Source organism: Lucilia cuprina, chromosome 2 (assembly GCF_022045245.1).
Source record: "Lucilia cuprina isolate Lc7/37 chromosome 2, ASM2204524v1, whole genome shotgun sequence".
Classification (NCBI taxonomy): Eukaryota; Metazoa; Arthropoda; class Insecta; order Diptera; family Calliphoridae; genus Lucilia; species Lucilia cuprina.
Window position 1 is genome coordinate 59,812,441 of NC_060950.1, and position 18,666 is coordinate 59,831,106.

Genomic DNA, 18,666 nt, shown 5'->3' on the forward strand with positions numbered 1-18,666 from the left:
TTTAAATCAGGCGATGTATTCAGGCAGCAAAGACGCACACTTGGGTCCTGTTGGTCCTTTTGTGATACCTTGAAAGATACTAGAGATAAAAAGGAAAGAAAAGAGATATTTTTAGGATTGAGTCGTTAAAGAGGAGTAGAGTAAGTATAGAATGAAATACTGAGAGTAATGAAGAATTGAAATAGAAGTGGAGGAGGAGATGAATCTTTTGTCCTTGATTTCTAATAAGTGCTTGATGGTCTTAAAAACCAATTACTGTGCCTGATAAAGGCTTGAATATTATCCAGTCTTGATAGGTCTGACAAATAGTCGCTTTCCTAGATATACGAATCGAATGTATGCTAGCGCAGGGCATTGACAGAGAAGATTCTTCCTCTCCCTCATCTTGACAACTTCTACAGAAATCGTTGTAGGGTATACCAAGTCTTCTTGCATGGTTACCAAATGACCTATGTCCCGTGATGACAGCGACAAGTTTGCTAATGTAATGACGGTTTAGTTGCAGAAGATATGACGTGCGATTACAGTCCAAACCTCGCCATAAATTTCTGGTTGATACAGCTGTTGCTGAGTTGACAATCTTTGGCCGATTGTGAATCGGGTCGTTCCGGAGGTCCAATTGTCGTGGTAACAGTGTTGATACAAGCTGGTTCATTACGCCATCTTGTCTGAGACAATTCATAGAACTTTTCATCTATTGTGGGGATATAGCAAGTTTTCTTGCATGATTAACAAATGAGCTATGTCTCTTGATGACAGCGACAAGATTCCTAATGCGAGGAAGATTTAGTTGCCGAAGATATTACAGTCCAAACCTCGTCATATCTTCCTGGTGTTGTTGTAACAGGTTGTCTGTAACTGGATGTTCTTTCCTGAGGAAAAAACTTCCAGTTGATACAGCTGAGTTAACAATCTTTCGCCGATTGAGAATCGAATCTGAGTCAGTCTAGGACAAATTTTAGCTACGATATTGGGGTGCTATATCATTCATGAGCCTATGTATAGGTACTTTTCTACTTTAGTCTAGAAATCTATACGAAAATCCTTTTACTTAAATATTGGATTTTTACAATGAGAAAATTAAATTTAATCTAAAACCCTTGAAATACTGAAATTTAAATTCTTTATAAGATCAAATACACACCTTTATTCAGACAAATCTAGTTGCAATTTAACGCCTTAAAAATTTCTATATAAAACGAAAGTGTTAATAGCTTCTAAATTTTAGTCACATATTATCTTTTGTAAAACATGTTGTTGCCACAATTGGCCTTCATATTAAACAAAAACTTAAGGACGTTAAAAAAAAAATTAACTTCATTTATTACTTTTTCTGAATGTTAAATATTTTGTTTTATATATGAAGAAGAAGTTGTTTGTTATAAAGCACAGCTTCCAAGCAAAAATTAAAAAATATTATGCATATGAATTAAATGTTAGCAGTTTAGAAACCATCATCTTCATCCTCTGCCATTTCCTTGGCCAATTCTAAATCTTGTTGTTCACGTTCACGACGCTCTTCGGCACTTTCTAAATCCTTACCATATGATTTGGGTGGATAACGCATAGCCTTAACACTTTGATTGTGTAAATTAAGACAGAATGAAATACGTTCATGAAAAGCCAATTGTGGTTCGCGGGTACTATAGACATCAGTACTTTCCTTGCTGCGCATATAGTTATTGGCAGGATCTAAAGTAGCCTCTATAACTCCATCGCGTATAGCTTTAGCTACTATAAATTCAGCATCTTCCGGCGAGTCTAGCATTAAACGTTTGGCAATATCTGAGGGTGAGATGCGCGAGTAGGAGAGACCAATCGAACGTATGGCGGTCTTGATGACATTGTGACGCAAACGTATGATAAGCGTATAGGTGTGATCTAGCTGAAATTTGGGACCAAAGTTCTCGACTACTTCACCGAATCTCTTAAGGTTACCCAAACGTACAGCCTGTGTTAGCTGGAAATAGGGAGCAAGAGATTTCCTTAAAGCAGCTTGACGAAAAACTTGTCTCTCGGGTATATTACCCAACAGCAGTTCTACCACAATAATAAGTTTCTGTACAGTTTGACGGAAACCAACAGCAGCACTTTGAGGTGCCTTACGTAAAGCCTGCACTAAATGCTTATGAGCATCACTGTATTCCAATTTAGCGGCTTTTATGCGACCCAAGTAGTACAAGAAACGAGCCCATTCATTGTTGCTGGCTGATTCGGGAAATACTGATTTCTTAACCAATTTATCGGCCTGATCGTAGAGAGAATAGTGTAAATAATTGCGCAATAGACAATTCAATAGAACAGCTTGACCCTCAAAATCATTACGCAGAGTAGCAGTACGCAAACGAGCATGAAGGAAGGGACGTATACCTTCCAAATTGTTAGTGAGTTCAGCAACACGTGAGTGATAGAAATAGAATTTAGCCAAAATCAAATCCAAACTACGACGATTTTGACCCTGGATTTTAGCCAACAAAGCATCAGAACAAGCTGAAGCCTTTTTCAACTCATTATCATCGATTAATTTCACCAAAAGTAACAAATGGAAATATGCATCAATCTCAATTATGGGAGCCGCAGTGGCCGGACGTACTTTTTGTACCTTAGGCTCGGGTGTGCCCGCGGGTACGGCAGGAGCAAAAGCTAAAGCGGCCTCACGATCAGCTCCAGTGGGATAAACAATGGTAGCCAAGTAACGCAATACAACACCATTCAGTTTACGTCTAGTGCTAGGCAGTGTTCTTAAAACACGCGCAATAAAACTGCAAGTTTTGAAAGAAAATTAACGTCTTCTCTTTATATTTGTTATCCCAAAAACCTACCGATATTCATTGCTAATCACAGCTTTATCAATTTTTCTTATATGCTCCCGGATTTCTAAAATATGCACAACATCTTGATCTTTTTTGCCATCAGCATTTGAACTTTCATCGGAAGGATCAACCTCCATTTCGGTATCTTTGACTTGAGTTTCAGTTACCGTCATTATTTTTGTAGTTCTTATTTTTCTCGACTATAAAACTTTAAAAATGTTTGCTTTTTTTTTTGTTTGGCAAAAATCTGCAGACAGTAATTTTTTCTTCTTCTGTTTAAAAAGTTGTCGAGTAATGCTCTTCAAGTAAACAAGATGAGTCGGATGTTTGTTATGAAATGGAATGAAACACTTTTTCACAGGGTGTATAAGAATCAACACAGAATTAGATGTTTTATAATAAACTGTTTTTATATGAGCAAATTACAGCTTTAGTTGTGAATAAAATATATTGATCCATGTAAGTTTATGTTTCTTTTTTGTTATTTCAGAACAATAAAAAAACAGCGACAACCATAGCTACAAAAATATATTGTCATTAGGGTTCTATAAATCGACTTTCGAATAATCGAACAATCGACTTTTTGTCGAAAAAAGTCGAAAAGTCGAAGTCGACTATTTTGTTCCAAAAAGTCGATAACTCGACTATCGTCTATGAAAAAAGTCGAAAAGTCGACTTTGTAAATAATAGTCGGAAAGTCGAAAAGAGACGAAAAGTAGGAAAAAGTCGAAAAGTCGGAAAAAGCCGAAAAAGTCGGAAAAAGTCGAAAAGTCGACTATTTATAAGTAGACTTTGTAAATAAAAGTCAGAAAGAGTCGAAAAGTAGGAAAAAGTCGAAAAGTCGGAAAAAGTCGAAATAAGTCGGAAAAAGTCGAAAAAAGTCGGAAAAAGTCGAAAGAAGTCGGAAAAAGCCGAAAAAGTCGGAAAAAGTCGAAAAGTAGACTATTTATAAAATATTAAAAGTCGAAAAATCGACTTTTAATTAAATGAAAAAAGTCGAAAAATCTGCTTTTAACTAAATGCAAAAAGTCGACTTTTCATAAAATGCAAAATGTCGACTTTTCATTAAATGCAAAAAGTCGACTCTTCGTTTTAACTATAGAACCCTAATTGTCATGTGATGAAATTTTTTACCGAACGTATTTGACAATTATCAACAAATATATGCATCACCCTGTCACTTCCAACTAGAAATTTTTCGGAGTTGATATGCAACTTTTTTATCAATTATTTTTCTTTCCTAGTTTTACATTTTTATACGTCTTCTAAATATTACGCTGATTAAAACCACAAAAAAAGCCATTGACTAAGTTTATAAAAACTAATCTCCAATTGTAAATGAAATGGAGCCGCTACAAACTATAAATCAAGAAACACTTAACATGCATGAAGACGAATTAAAGGCACAGGAAAAATTGAATCAAAGACGTGAAGCACGTAGAAGGAAAATTTTAGAAAATGCTAAAAATCGTCTAGAGAGGTTAAATGGACGTACCGCCACTACCACCAACACCGACACCTTCAGCAACATTAACACTACAACTATTAACACAAATACAGCTGATTCAAATGTAGAATACCACAGGCATGAACACATAAATGGTAAGCTTTATAGTGGCATGATATCATAATTAATGTAACCAGGGGACGGGTTGAAATGTGAAAAATTAAGAAAAATAATTGTTTTTCTTAATAACATGACCACTTAAGTTAAATATATTTCTCATATTTCTTTCTTTATTTACCTTACAGGACCAAATCTCTTAGATAGTGTTGAATTTTCCGATCCAGAAGTTGAGCCCGACATTATTCCTCAGCAATTGCTACAAAATGATCCGTCTATGCTTATCGGTGATCTATTTAGCTCATTAAATGCCGAAACAACATCAGGCCCCTCTCAGCAAAAACGTCATATTTTACTCAGGGCTCGTATCCACTTAATCGTTTCTGCTCTTATCGCTTGCATTTTAACATTTGTTTTGCGCGATTCCTCAAGTGTAACCACCACAACATTAGCCAATTTTAGCATTTTCATACCCGCCGGTCTATGTGTTGTAATTGATTTGCTATTCTTTAGGGAACAGCAACCATTAAATCCACTTATAAATTTGGCCATTACAATGTTGAATATAAGACTACCATCACAGACGAAAAATATTTTACATTTATTTTCTATTATACAAAGTCTCATTGTTGATCTTGGAGTTTTTGTATTTAGTTTTTGTATATTTTCTTGCAGTTTAGTTTGTTTGAATAGTAATTTTATTGATTTAATTGTAATTAAATAGAATATATTAAACGCAAAAGAAATATGGTGTATTTATATGTATGAAATTCATATTAATTTTTTTCCAAAAAAAATTATAAAAAACAAAACAAATAACTATATAAATAAATAAATTATATTTATAAATATGATGCACGGGTAATTATGTTTTTCTATTAAATTTTTCAAAAGAATGGGTAAAAGCGCGAAAACTTTGTTATTGAAAATTTATTTTAAGATCGAGTTTTTGAGTTGGCAATCAAATACCAAATAATAATCAGATTAGTTACTCTAAAAATAAATTGGTTCTGATTATGGTTCTATAGTTGAAACGAAAAGTCGACTTTTCGACTTTTTGCATTTTATGAAAAGTCGACTTTTCGACTTTTGCTTTTAGTTAAAAGTCGATTTTTCGACTTTTTCCATTTAATTAAAAGTCGATTTTTCGACTTTTAATATTTTATAAATAGTCGACTTTTCGACTTTATAAAGTTGAGAGTGGCGTAAATTTATAATGTTGCCATTTAACATTATATTATTATTTATTATTATTAATGAAAAAATGTTATTTACCTATATCTTTTCTATTTGTTGCAATTTTTTGTGTTTTTTCGACTTCTTTCTATTTTCGACTTTTTCCGACTTTTCGACTATTTTCGACTTTTTCCGATTTTTTTTCGACTTTTTTCGACTTTCTCCGACTTTTTTCGACTTTTCGACTTTTTTCGACTCTTTCCGATTTGTCGACTTTTCGACTTTTTTCATAGACGATAGTCAAGTTATCGACTTTTTTCATAGACGATAGTCAAGTTATCGACTTTTTTGGAACAAAATAGTCGACTTCGACTTTTTTCGACAAAAAGTCGATTGTTCGATTTATAGAACCCTGGTTCTGATGTTAATTACCTTTCATGTTTTTGTAGTACAAGATTAAACTTTGCAGTGTTGCCATACAAAACAACGGAAAAACAAGTATGAATGTATAGTCGGGCGTAGCCGACCATATAATACCCTACACCAGTCAGTATGTATGTTAAAAATGAGGATTATTTTAAAAAAATAAAGCATTTGGTTTGTTTTTTTAACTTTATTTCGGAATATTTGTACTTTTTTTTGGCAAAAAAAAGATATTTTTTACAAGGGGGCTCAAAGGGGAGTAGGGCAAAATATGAACCTATCCTTAAAAATGTTGGTAGGGGGAGTTAAGTCTTCTTCTATGTAGAATTTAAAAGTGTTATTAGTGTTTGTAAGTGAATTTTCACCTTTAAGTCATTTTCTGAAGGGGAGTTTGTATGGGGGATAGGGTCAAATAAATTCCGATCATTACAAAAATCGGTAGTGGCATTTAAAGTTCTATGAAACTAAGTTTTGTCGACTTTTGTTAACATAATAGATTATTTAAATTAATTATCAGCCAAAAGGCCCTATTTGGGGGGTACGGTTGTATGGGGACTAGTCGAAATAATGCACCGATTTTAACCATTTTCAATAGGCTTCGTCCTTGGGCCAAAAAAAGCGTGTTTGCCAAATTTCATCCAATTATCTTGAAAATTGCGGCTTGTACCTTGCGCACAAGGTTTACATGCACAGCTAGTCAGACGGACGGACATGCTTAATAAAACCAAATACATCTACACACGCACATATGCATCTTTTTCCAACCCAGCAGTTCGACAAAGAGTCAATGCATATGAAAAAGACAGTAATTTCCACTAATAGTTAACCATCTGGATGTTTTGGGTCATTCGTCACGAATGTCCCCTTTGTAATCGAGAATAAAAACAGTCGTCACTTTAGTGTCCTCTCTGTAAGCGGGAGCGGAGACAGTCGTCTCTTTACTGTCCTCAAGTAACCTAGAGATTATACTCTTGAAAGTAGTTTTTTTTTTGTATTTCCGAAAGTAGGTATTTTACATCTTTTGGAGAAATGATTATTACTTTCTACTTATATGCCACCATCTGATTTACTCAAATTTATATCTTTCGGGTCAATCGTCACATTATTGTCCCATAGTATTCTAGAGAGTAGAAACTTGAAATTTTTAAATTTTAGTTCTATTTATATCTTACCACCTGGCTGACTCCAATTCGTATGTTTTTAGTATTTCGTCACAAATAAACTCTTTGTAAACGAGAATAAAGACAGTCGTCACTTTAGTGTCCCCTTTGTAAGCGAGAGCGGAGGCAATCGTCTCTTTACTGTCTCTTTGTAGGGTGTAGAGTGACGATTGACTTCCTCGTAGGACAAGCCCATGTTAAAATGGTTGGTCACCTGGGTAGTCAGGTGGCTAGGGGCCACCACAAGCGGTAGGTTAAGTGGTCAGTTCGGGACTGTCCCGTCGAACTGCTAGGAATTCACAGTATTGTTCTTGTCTTTTTTGATGAAATTTTCAGAGGTTGTCTCGGATTTTTGCTCATATCTCCGTTATTTATAGACCGATTTTGCTTATTTTAATTAGCGATCTTCTCGAAAGCATGTCTAACAGAATTATTGAAGTTTCGGATCTCGCCGATATCTGGGGTCCTCTAAAAACTGATTTCAACAGACAGACGGACATGGCTTAATCGACTCACCTATCTACCTATAAGGATGCAGAATATAAATACTTTATAGGGTCGGAAAATTATATTATAGGAATTACAAACGGAATGACAAACTTTTTATACCCTTCTTACGAAGGTGAAGGATTTAAAAACGTCACTGTTTGTTATCAAAACAATGCATGTTTTATAAAAAAGAAGACAATTGTAAATGTAATTTGAAAATTAATGAAAACTTAAATTTAAAACAGAAAATATGTATTTTGTAAATCTCCTTGATTTATATTAATCAATAAATTAAACATTTTAATGTTTATTTTTCGCATCAGCTGATTACACTTTTGCATAACTTGCTCAAGTAAATCACCTATTTTGCATTTCGATTCGAAGTTCCGTCACTGAAATAACAACTTACAAAAACGAAGTTACAATAGTGATGCAAATGGAGTTGTTCTTCATTTTCTTACGATTCCGTTTTTTGTTGTAATACCAATTTTTGAAAGTTGCGTAACTTAATCGAAATGCAGAATAGGTGTGAATATTAATCTCATGCTGAAAGAAATTTCACCAATTAAGATCAGATCTATTCACAGATCATTTAGATCATGTACAGAATAGCAAACAAAATTCTCCAACTTATACTGGCGTCCTAACACGCGAAGGTTTAGAGATACCCAACTGGTTCAAGAATCTTGCAGAAGTTCCCAGCCAAAATGTGTGGATAAAGATGTAGTATTTTCATCATTGCTGGCAACAGAGAATCCAGGCATACTGCCAATTTCGTGCCAAGTCAAATTCAAAACATCGATTTGATAGTAGGCCAGACACAAATAGTCAACTCTATCGGTCAAGAACTGCCGGAAATAATATAAGCATTCTTTTGAGCAAAAAAAAAAATCAACAAAAACGTCCATTATCATATGCATATATCAACCAGCGATTATGGGTCTAACCAGACAGAATAAGTCCCAACAGCAATTGGTCTCATTAGAAGCAGATTGTGTGGGTTGGTTCGAAACCAGGCCTAATAATTCTAAAAAAAGACTGATGATTTATTTGACACCATAAGTTTATAACTCCGCCAAATTAGATGTATCGGTGGCACATCTATTCCACGGGAATTGCTCTAACATCAATATGATGAAATGTTCGTGAAGGTTATATGTTCCGCGGATGATTTAAGAGAAAGGCCAAGGGACTTTAAGCTTTAGTTATCAATCAAGCAACATGTACTCCGAAGTAGTATCATACTTTCTGTCCAAAGCGCTGCACCATCATATAAATACAAGCGAAAATCTAATTACTCTGTATACCCTACACCACTTTAGTGGGGAGGGTATATTGCGTTTGTGCTGATGTTTGTAACATACAAAAATATTCGTCCTATACCCACCTTAAAGTATACCAATCGCATCAATAGTATCATTTTCTGAGGCGATTAAGCTATGTCCGTCCCTACGTCTGGCTTGCTGGCTGTCCATGTAAACCTTGTGCGCAAGGTACAGGCCGCAGTTCAAGATAATTGGATGAAATTTGGCACACACGCTTCTTTTGGCCCAAGGACGAAGCCTATTGAAAATGGTTAAAATCGGTCCATTATTTCGACTAGCCACCATACAACCGTACCACTCCAATAGGGCCTTTTGGTTTATAATTAATTTATATGATCTATTTTGTTAACAAAAGTCGACAAAACTTAGTTTTATAGAACTTTAAATGACACTACCGATTTTTTTTTAATGATCGGGATTCATTTGACCCTATCCCCCATACAAACTCCCCTTCAGAAAATGACTTAAAGGTGAAAATTCACTTACAAACACTAATAACACTTTTAAATTCTACATAGAAGAAGACTTAACTCCCCCTACCAACATTTTTAAGGATAGGGCATATTTTGCCCTACTCCCCTTTGAGCCCTCTTGTAAAAAATATATTTTTTTGCCAAAAAAAAGTAAAAATATTCCGAAATAAAGTTAAAAAACAAACCAAATGCTTTATTTTTTTAAATAATCCCCATTTTAACATACATACATAATGACTGGTGTAGGGTATCACATGGTCGGCTACGCCCGACTATACATTCATATTTGTTTATAAAGCTATAAATTTATCATAATTGAACTATGAGAGAGATTTCCATATTAGTTTAGTTAATACAGTTTTCATAACTCTTTTATTTTCATACAAAAAATATTACCAAATAATTTCTCTTAGTGTATAACAATAAGCCATAGAGAAAATGACAGCCAATCAGATTGAAGACAACCATATTGTAAAATTTGATTGGTTGAAAAACGGGGGTGTGTAAACATAAACAAAGGAAAATATGTTTTGCTTACTATTTGAAATTGTAACAATAATGAAAAAACTACGGAATATAATGAAGAGTTTTTCAATATTTGATTTCAGTATTATTGAGACATTTTAAATATACGCGCGTTAAACGGAATTTGAAAAAGAAGAAAAACTAAAAAAATGATATAAAAGTTTTGAAATAAAAAAACAAGTGAAAAACATAATAATAAAATTAGAATAAAAAATAGAAATTAAAATAAATAAATAATCATGTCTAAATACGAAACACAACAAATATGCCGGGAACCCTCACCGTTTTATCAAAATGATCAGATTTTTTATAATAATAATTATCGTTTAATGGAAATTAATACAATAGAACGTATGTGTTTTACTTTTTAAAAAGAAATGTGTTTTAAACCTGTAAAATCATTATATTTTTTAAACCATAGATACTTGGAATACACCCACCTATTGTGCTGATACAAAACTTCATCCACATCAGCACCAGCAGCAACCACAAGATTGCTGTCAACCCACTACTACCACCACCACCACTACCTGTACATTAACAGCCATTAATAATACAAATAATTACTATCGCTCACCAAGTTATTGTCCTGCTTCATCTTCAGATTTGGAAGGTAATTTGGTCTCAAATTAAGAAACGAGAAACTTAAAATGTTTATTAGAAATTAAGGAGAATTATCTCTTTTATCTGAAATACATAATTGGGTTACATATTGCAGATCATTTAATGTGGATTTTATAATTATTCATTTTTCTTAAATTATATGAAAATTTTTTGTGTTTTAAGATGTGGAAAGCCAATTTCATGAAAGTTTGTTTACAAACGTTTCAACAAAAACTACTATTTCTGTCCCCCCAGTTCGTGTTATAAAGAAACGCAATACAGCGAATAAGAAAGAACGACGGCGTACCCAGAGTATAAATAATGCTTTTTCTTGTTTACGGGAAAAGATTCCAAATGTTCCATCGGATACGAAATTATCAAAGGTAAGTTTTTGTATAATTTGTAATTTAGATTAAAGTAAGAAAAGTTTTTTCCGAATTTCAAAAATTACGGAAAATAGAGAAGATACTGTAAAAATTTCCAAGGGTTCTTCTTAAATTACAATTTTTCCACAATCCATAGATCGTCCCGAAACTTATTTCCCAGCTATTTTTGAAAATGTATAATCTAGGTTATAGGACATCCTTATGTAGGCAATGCGAGGATCTTATAATACAATTCAATAAGAATCTTGTTAGTATTATTGATGATTATGTATACTACTCCAAATCGGAAGAACTGCGCATAGACCTGTAACGCAATTTTTTTATGAAAAATTTCGGTAAAATAAGAAAATAAGATTTTTTTACCAAGACGTAAGAGCAGGTAAATTCGCTCTTACGTTATAGATTATAAGTCAATCGTCGCTTGTTTCTCGACATCCTGCTGCAGGCAATGTAAGGCTCTAATAGAACAATCCAATAAGTATCTTGATCGTTTAGGTTAATAGGAGGTTGTATTTATACCACATCAAAGAGGCCTAGGCCTGTAGTAAGCTCCTTTTCATGGAAAATGTTGATAAAAATAAAAACTTTTTTTAGTTATCCATGAAGATATTATTGTCCGATTTTCAGAAAATAAGTTTTTGGATGTAATTACCAAGACGGTTGGTCGGTCGGTTAAAGCCAATCCAATATGGTCTTAGATTTAACTTTATCACCTAATATTGCACAAATTGTCTTCGGGCTGTCGGTAAATATGTTAACCCTAATCCAAGATACGCATTTCGTTATAGTGTTGTAATTCAGGAAGCTGCGCTTTTATCACTTCACTTATTTCATGTTTCTAGGTTTAATATTATAGAAAACTTCAAAAGTACTTCAAGATAAATACAAAGATGGAAAATAATTCAAGTCTTTGCCCTAGAGATTGAAGAAATGAGAGAGAAAGTCTTTGTACATTTATAAAACCCTGAAAAAGGGACCAATTTTCTTTACAAAAATGCGAGAGTCAAGACCCGCAATATCCCCCATTTCGTCATGGAATCTATTCACTAGCTATTTCAGTCCGAGATTCTGTATCCTGATTTTAAATAGCGTTCATGTCTGATCGAATTATTGAAGATTTGGATCTCGCGTATATACGGGGTCTTCTGATAACTGATTTTAACATACACTAACATACGCTGAATCGACTATAGATTAGACTATAGACTAGGATATAGACTAAACAAAAGGAAAGACTATAGACTAGATTAGATTATAGACAAGAACATAAACTAGACTGTAAGCTAGACAACACTATAGACTAGGCTATAGCCTAGACTATAGACTAGACTATAGACTAGACTATAGACTAGACTATAGACTAGACTATAGACTAGACTATAGACTAGACTATAGACTAGACTATAGACTAGACTATAGACTAGACTATAGACTAGACTATAGACTAGACTATAGACTAGACTATAGACTAGACTATAGACTAGACTATAGACTAGACTATAGACTAGACTACAGACTAGACTATGGACTAGACTATAAACTAGACTATAGACTAGAATATATACAAGCCTTTAGACTAGACTTCAGACTAGCCTATACACAAGACTATGGACTAGACTATAGACTGTACTAAATACTAAAATACCGAATTTTCCATGCTATATAAAAAGTCGTTTTCGAATACTTTATAATTGGGATTTTTAATATAATAATTTAAAAATTTTTTTGGTTGATGCCACTACGATATATTTTACTTAAAATAAAATTAATCGGACATGAGTTACCCATGTCCGATTTTGTGTTTCATATTTAACAAATTGATTTCTTCATTTACAGATAAAAACCCTTAAATTAGCCATATTATATATAAAATATCTAGTCGAAGTTTTGGACGGTGATCAAGATCCCAAAAATGGTTTTCGTGCGGACTTAAAACCTTTGCATCGTAAAAATTCTCACGAAAAAAGAGCATATGTCAGAAATGAAACAAAGGTAAGTGTAGCCAGAAGATAATATAAATTATATACATTGCAAAAGTTGTATAAATATACAAAATAAATTATAGACCCCACACACAACAAACTGTAAATGAAGGATTAATGTTTTTCATATTTGCGAATAAGCGAAAAGTATCCCACATAATTTTGACAGAAAACAGACACAATTTTATAAAATGAAAACAAGCGAAAGAGATGCCTCATTAAACGACACTTAAGTAAATTATATTTTTATTTATATGGATTTTTTTGTTTTCGGTTATGGTTATAATCAGACAGACATCGACAAATAAATGTGGCATGCGTAATACCGCAGGCACTTAAAAAGGAATTGGTTGTTAGTTTTCTAAGTAGATAAGTATGTAAAAATCCCAAAAAACATTTAGTATTATGGTTGGTGGTGTTATTAGAGAAACAATAGATGTAAAATGTATAATAACTTCTAAAAGTTAAGTGGGTTGATATTACTGGTGTGAATTGTTTTTAATAACTCTATTACATTATTGTTATGACAAGTGAGAGAGGAGGGTGGTTTGACTTTTTCAATAATAATTTTGTTGTTGGCAAATAGCATCAAGTGCATTAATTCTTATTAAATTCAGCAAGTGTTTCCAAAAAACAAACAATAAAAATTGTAACTGAAAAAAGAACATCTTGTAATTGAGTTAATTTAATGTTCAGAGTAAAAAGCATTTACTGATAAAATTATATCATAAATCCTACAGTACGTTGTATTCTGTTGGTAAACCACATGGCCAATTGAAGAATTTTCATTTATTCTTTTTTACTTAAATGTTTTTGAAGAATTAAAAGCTTATCTCGTTTTTGTTTGTTTTTTTTTAATACACCCCTTTTTAATATTTTTTTTCAAATAAATAAAACGAATATCAATAAAGTGTAGATCACTTGAACATAAATAGTTTTTAAAAAAAAAAATCATTAATTCCATTCGATCAAGCTTAAACATATATGTTCAATTCACAATCGATGTCGTATCGTTGTACCATTGTAAGTCATAAAAATTTTTTAAATAAAATTTTTTGAAACAAAAACAATCTAATAATTAAAAATTAACGACATACTACGATACAACCTTACAACACCGATTGTGAATTGGACAATAAATTTTAAAATTTTCAAATTATTTAAACCAGGCATGGAAAATTTAAATTTACAGACTAAACTATAGACTAGCCCATAGACTAGACCATAGACTAAACTATGACTGAATTTAGACTATAGACAAGACAATATACTAGACTATAGACAAAACAATAGACTAGACTATGGACTAGACTAGACTCTAAACTAGACTATAGACTAGACCATAGACTAGACTATGGACTAGACTATACACCAGACTATAAACTAGACTAAAGACTAAACTCTAGGCTAGACAATAAACTAGACTATATACCAGACTATAGACTATACTATAGACTACAACTTAAGACTAGTCTATAGACTAGACTAAACTATAGACTAGACTATAGACTAGACTATAGACTAGACTTTAGACTAGACTATAGACTAGACTATAGACTAGACTATAGACTAGACTATAGACTAGACTATAGACTAGACTATAGACTAGACTATAGACTAGACTATAGACTAGACTATAGACTAGACTATAGACTAGACTATAGACTAGACTATAGACTAGACTATAGACTAGACTATAGACTAGACTATAGACTGGGCTATAGACTAGACTATAGATTAGACTACACTAATAATAATTAATAATTTTCACGGACAAACTAAACTTTATAAAATGTCCAAAAAAATAAATTTGTATTGAGTTTTTTTTAACGGCCCAATTAATTCTGTTGTACTATCCTTAGACCTGGAAACAAACTTTCATGTAATCTTGTTACTTGCATGTAATCGAAGGCAAATTTATTTGCTCTGCAGTCTTTTAATAAATTGAGTATACTATGTCTAGGTATGCTATGCTATTTGATCACTTAAAGACTCCTGTTCGCTGTCACTGCGCTCTCTAAAAATATTGTTTGAATAGAAAGAATCGAATACATTCTCATATTCTTCTTCTTCGGCGTAAATTTCTATATCTGAACTATGTGAATATTTCATATAATATTAAAGAATTTCTCTACATTCTATGCGGTTTTCGCACTTATATCGTTGTTTGGTTTATTGGTGACAAAAAGTTGAAACAAAAAGTCTACTTTTCGATAGTCTTTTAAGGATCTACAGTTGTACGACAAGTTTTCTAATATTTTGACAAATTTCAAACATCAGTAAGATTTGTTTCAACTTTTGTTGGAATCATTCAGAAAAATATGGTTTAATTTTCATAAATATTTACATAGTTTGTGTCACATTAGTGTCGCAACAAGGAAGCAGTTCTCTTTTAATTACTTTTCAACGATCAGTTGATTACTCACACCTCTTTAAAATCATATCCGTTTTTTTTTAACTTACAAATTCAAAAATGCGAGGGTGTAAAAAGAGATTTCTAAACAAAAAAATTTAACCTCGAGTTTCCTAATAATTTACAATAATAAACTTCCTCCAATTTAATTGTGTATTTTAAGTAAATAAAATTTAAATAACAACAAATACTACGCGCACTAAACGATTTCAATACAACAATTTTTGTGTTCTTTTTATACAACAAAAAAGAATAGAATTAAGAATTTTGTTTACTTAAAAATGAAAAATAAATTCTTTTGTTCTTCTCGCAAAAGACAAATAGTCACCTAAAAATCAAAAGGTTAAATGCTTAAACTACTAACTTACCATTTGTATATAAAATACTTTTTTTTGAAACTAAAGAATTCTTCACCCGCTCGTACACGTGTATGAAAGGAAGCACTTGAAAAAGCAACACAATTGAAACAAGTGAAAATCTATTGTACACGATCGATCGTAATGTAAGAATTTATATCAATCTTTGATTGGAATACAACAATAGTACTGTTGTTGATATTGACTGCAAATATAAACAAAATTTAAGTATTTTTAAACATTAAAGATCGAATCGTATATTTATTATTGTTCTTTCCCTTTATTAAATGATTAAGAAAATTCTATTAAAAGTACATACTTGCTTGAGTAGAAAATAAAAACAATGGAAAATCTATGGATTTTGTTTACATTATTTACAACAAAAATATTACACCTTTACATAATAATATTATTTTTTAATTTTATTTATAAATTTGCTACAATAAATTTCGTTACAATAAACATCAAGGTAAACATTAATAAATCAACTGAAAGGACCTTTCATTCTTGATAAAATGAGAATTTATCGAAATTTTCCTATAAAAAGAGAATTTTTCAAAATTCTTCTATAGCTTATGTTAGGTTAGGTTGATAGGTGGATGTATACTACATCATATCCTGAAGAAATATACCTAGGCCACTATCAGGTCTGTTGTGCGCTCCTTATCATGAAAGAAAGGAACTCTTTATCATGAAAGAAGAAAATTTATCGAAAATGTTCTACAAAAAAGAATATTTATCGAAAATGTTCTACAAAGAAGAAAATTTATCGAAAATGTTCTACATAGAAGAAAATTTATCAAAAATGTTCGACATAGAAGAAAATTTATCGAAAATGTTCTATAAAAAGAAAATTTATAGTAAATGTTCTATAAAAAGAAAATTTATCGATAAATTTCTATAAAAAGAACATTTATCGATAAATTTCTATTAAAAGAACATTTATCGATAAATTTCTATAAAAAGAAAATTTATCGAAAAATTTCTATAAATTTTCTATAAAAAGAAAATTTATCGTAAATTTTCTATAAAAAGAAAATTTATCGTAAATTTTCTATAAAAAGAAAATGTATCGTAAATTTTCTATAAAAAGAAAATTTATCGTAAATTTTATATAAAAAGAAAATTTATCGTAAATTTTCTATAAAAAGAAAATTTATCGTAAATTTTCTATAAAAAGAAAATTTATCGTAAATTTTCTATAAAAAGAAAATTTATCGTAAATTTTCTATAAAAAGACAATTTATCGAAAATTTTCTATAAAAAGAAAAATTATCGTAATTTATCGTAAATTTTCTATAAAACGAGAATTTGTCGTAAATTTTCTATAAAAAGTAAATTTATCGAAAATTTTCTACAAAAAGAAAATTTTCTTATCAAAAATTTTCTATAAAAAGAAAATTTATCGAAAGTTCTATAAAAAAATTGTCGAAAATTCTCAATTAAAAAAGGGAATTTATCGAAAATTTTCTATAAAAAGAGAATTTATCGAAAATTTTCTATAAAAAGATATTCTATCAAAAATTTTCTTTAAAAAGAAAATTTATCGAACATTTTCCCTAAAAAGATAATTTATCGAACATATATTATCAAAAACATAATTTATCAAAAAGTTTCCCTAAAAAGAGAATTTATCGAAAATTTAAAAAGTCAAGTTTCTTTCACATTTCATGTTTCCTTTTTCAATAGCGGAAATAGTTTTGTATCTTTTTTTCACTTTAACTTTTTTGTTATTCCTTCTAGGAACATTATTATTATGACTTCGTGTTCTATTGTATGCCACCAAACAATTTGTTTACATTTTAAATTTCCTGTGAAAAATAGAGTGATTTGTTAACTTGTTATAATTGTTTATTGTAGTTGAAACAAGAAAAAAGCAAAAGAAAAGATCGATTGTTTATACTTACTAGTAGTTGGGGTTTTTATGGATCAATTAACAAAGGATTTATAAATAATAGACATTAACATTTAACGGTTTGTTTGTTTTATTACTTACGTTACGTTAAGACTAAATTTTTGTTTGTTTGAAGGAATAATAAATTAAGGAATCCATAGTTTCTTTTTTTTAATTTCTAAATTAATACTAAAATAATTTACAAAAATTTCTACTCTTGTTCGGGAACTAATTCGGAAGCCCAGACATCTTGTGGCCATCCGGTACGACCCTTGCTTTGTCGACTGATAGACTGGAAGAAGAAGAAGAAAATTTTATATTAATTTATTTACACTTAATGATTATTTAAACAAGCAAATAAACTAAAAAAGTCAAATATCTATTAAGATATCAGGTGTAAAAGTAAAATCTAAAAATGTATTGGATTAAAAAAGAGCTTTCACTCTCTCGGGGATGGCGAGTAATAATGTCCAGTGAAATAAGGTCCATGAACGTTATGACACCCTTAGTTGAGTCATAGTGTCCAATGACGTTATGACCTGTATTCGACGAAGTCTGTATTCGAAATATCCCAGAATTTAAAACCCCTGCAACTGGCCGAAGGGAGGCTATCAAAGATACTTTCTTAAAGGAATCCAAAGTGCAACATACACCAAATTTCCTTTTCGCGAATAGAGTTTCTCTTTTCTAAATTCATAACAAATTGTCCAATATAATTTTGTTTTTAAAATGTCAAATTCCCACCACTTTTGGGGAGGGAACTTGTCGTACTTAATGTGACAAACGCAAAACCTTACGCCACAACAAGTAATGAATCTTATAATGGCAAATGGACTAACTAAAAAGTGGCTAGAACCACAAAGATTTACTGGAGAATACCTGGAGCAACATAGGTTAGTACGATTATAAGTTGACACACATGATTTTGGGCACAACTATAAGAAATCGTACCGGCGAATTCAGACGATTGTAGAGCATAGTCTATAGTCTAGTCTATAGTCTAGTCTATAGTCTAGTCTATAGTCTGGTCTATAGTCTAGTCTATAGTCTAGTCTATAGTCTAGTCTATAGTCTAGTCTATAGT

General features: G+C 31.5%; 3 protein-coding genes across 3 annotated transcripts; 2 read left to right on the forward strand and 1 right to left on the reverse strand.

The window, feature by feature from the left end:
• Window positions 1-1,295: 1,295 nt before the first annotated feature.
• LOC111676792 (probable 26S proteasome non-ATPase regulatory subunit 3) lies at window positions 1,296-3,130 on the reverse strand. Its single transcript, XM_023437770.2, has 2 exons — window positions 2,823-3,130; window positions 1,296-2,762 (listed from the first exon to the last, which is right to left on the reverse strand). The coding sequence occupies exons 1-2, from the start codon at window positions 2,984-2,986 to the stop codon at window positions 1,445-1,447; spliced, it is 1,482 nt and encodes a 493-aa protein (XP_023293538.2). The 5' UTR covers window positions 2,987-3,130; the 3' UTR covers window positions 1,296-1,444.
• An 887-nt stretch (window positions 3,131-4,017) lies between these two features.
• LOC111676797 lies at window positions 4,018-5,242 on the forward strand. Its single transcript, XM_023437775.2, has 2 exons — window positions 4,018-4,415; window positions 4,566-5,242. The coding sequence occupies exons 1-2, from the start codon at window positions 4,157-4,159 to the stop codon at window positions 5,099-5,101; spliced, it is 795 nt and encodes a 264-aa protein (XP_023293543.2). The 5' UTR covers window positions 4,018-4,156; the 3' UTR covers window positions 5,102-5,242.
• Window positions 5,243-10,039: 4,797 nt separating this feature from the next.
• Window positions 10,040-17,494, forward strand: LOC111689273 (heart- and neural crest derivatives-expressed protein 2). Its single transcript, XM_023451746.2, has 5 exons — window positions 10,040-10,299; window positions 10,370-10,561; window positions 10,735-10,934; window positions 12,774-12,929; window positions 17,432-17,494. Exons 1-5 carry the CDS (start codon window positions 10,188-10,190, stop codon window positions 17,492-17,494), a joined length of 723 nt encoding a protein of 240 aa, XP_023307514.2. The 5' UTR covers window positions 10,040-10,187.
• The last annotated feature ends 1,172 nt before the right edge of the window (window positions 17,495-18,666 follow it).

Excerpts from the sequence above, each read along its gene's own strand:
- LOC111676792 (XM_023437770.2), bottom strand. The coding sequence starts at position 2,986 with ATGACGGTAACTGAAACTCAAGTCAAAGATACCGAAATGGAGGTTGAT. Across the intron at positions 2,763-2,822 it reads GTGATTAGCAATGAATATCG|TTTTATTGCGCGTGTTTTAA; the intron begins GTAGGTTTTTGG and ends CAAAACTTGCAG.
- LOC111676797 (XM_023437775.2), top strand. The coding sequence starts at position 4,157 with ATGGAGCCGCTACAAACTATAAATCAAGAAACACTTAACATGCATGAA. Across the intron at positions 4,416-4,565 it reads CAGGCATGAACACATAAATG|GACCAAATCTCTTAGATAGT; the intron begins GTAAGCTTTATA and ends TTTACCTTACAG.
- LOC111689273 (XM_023451746.2), top strand. The coding sequence starts at position 10,188 with ATGTCTAAATACGAAACACAACAAATATGCCGGGAACCCTCACCGTTT. Across the intron at positions 10,300-10,369 it reads GGAAATTAATACAATAGAAC|ATACTTGGAATACACCCACC; the intron begins GTATGTGTTTTA and ends TTTAAACCATAG. Across the intron at positions 10,562-10,734 it reads TTCATCTTCAGATTTGGAAG|ATGTGGAAAGCCAATTTCAT; the intron begins GTAATTTGGTCT and ends TTGTGTTTTAAG.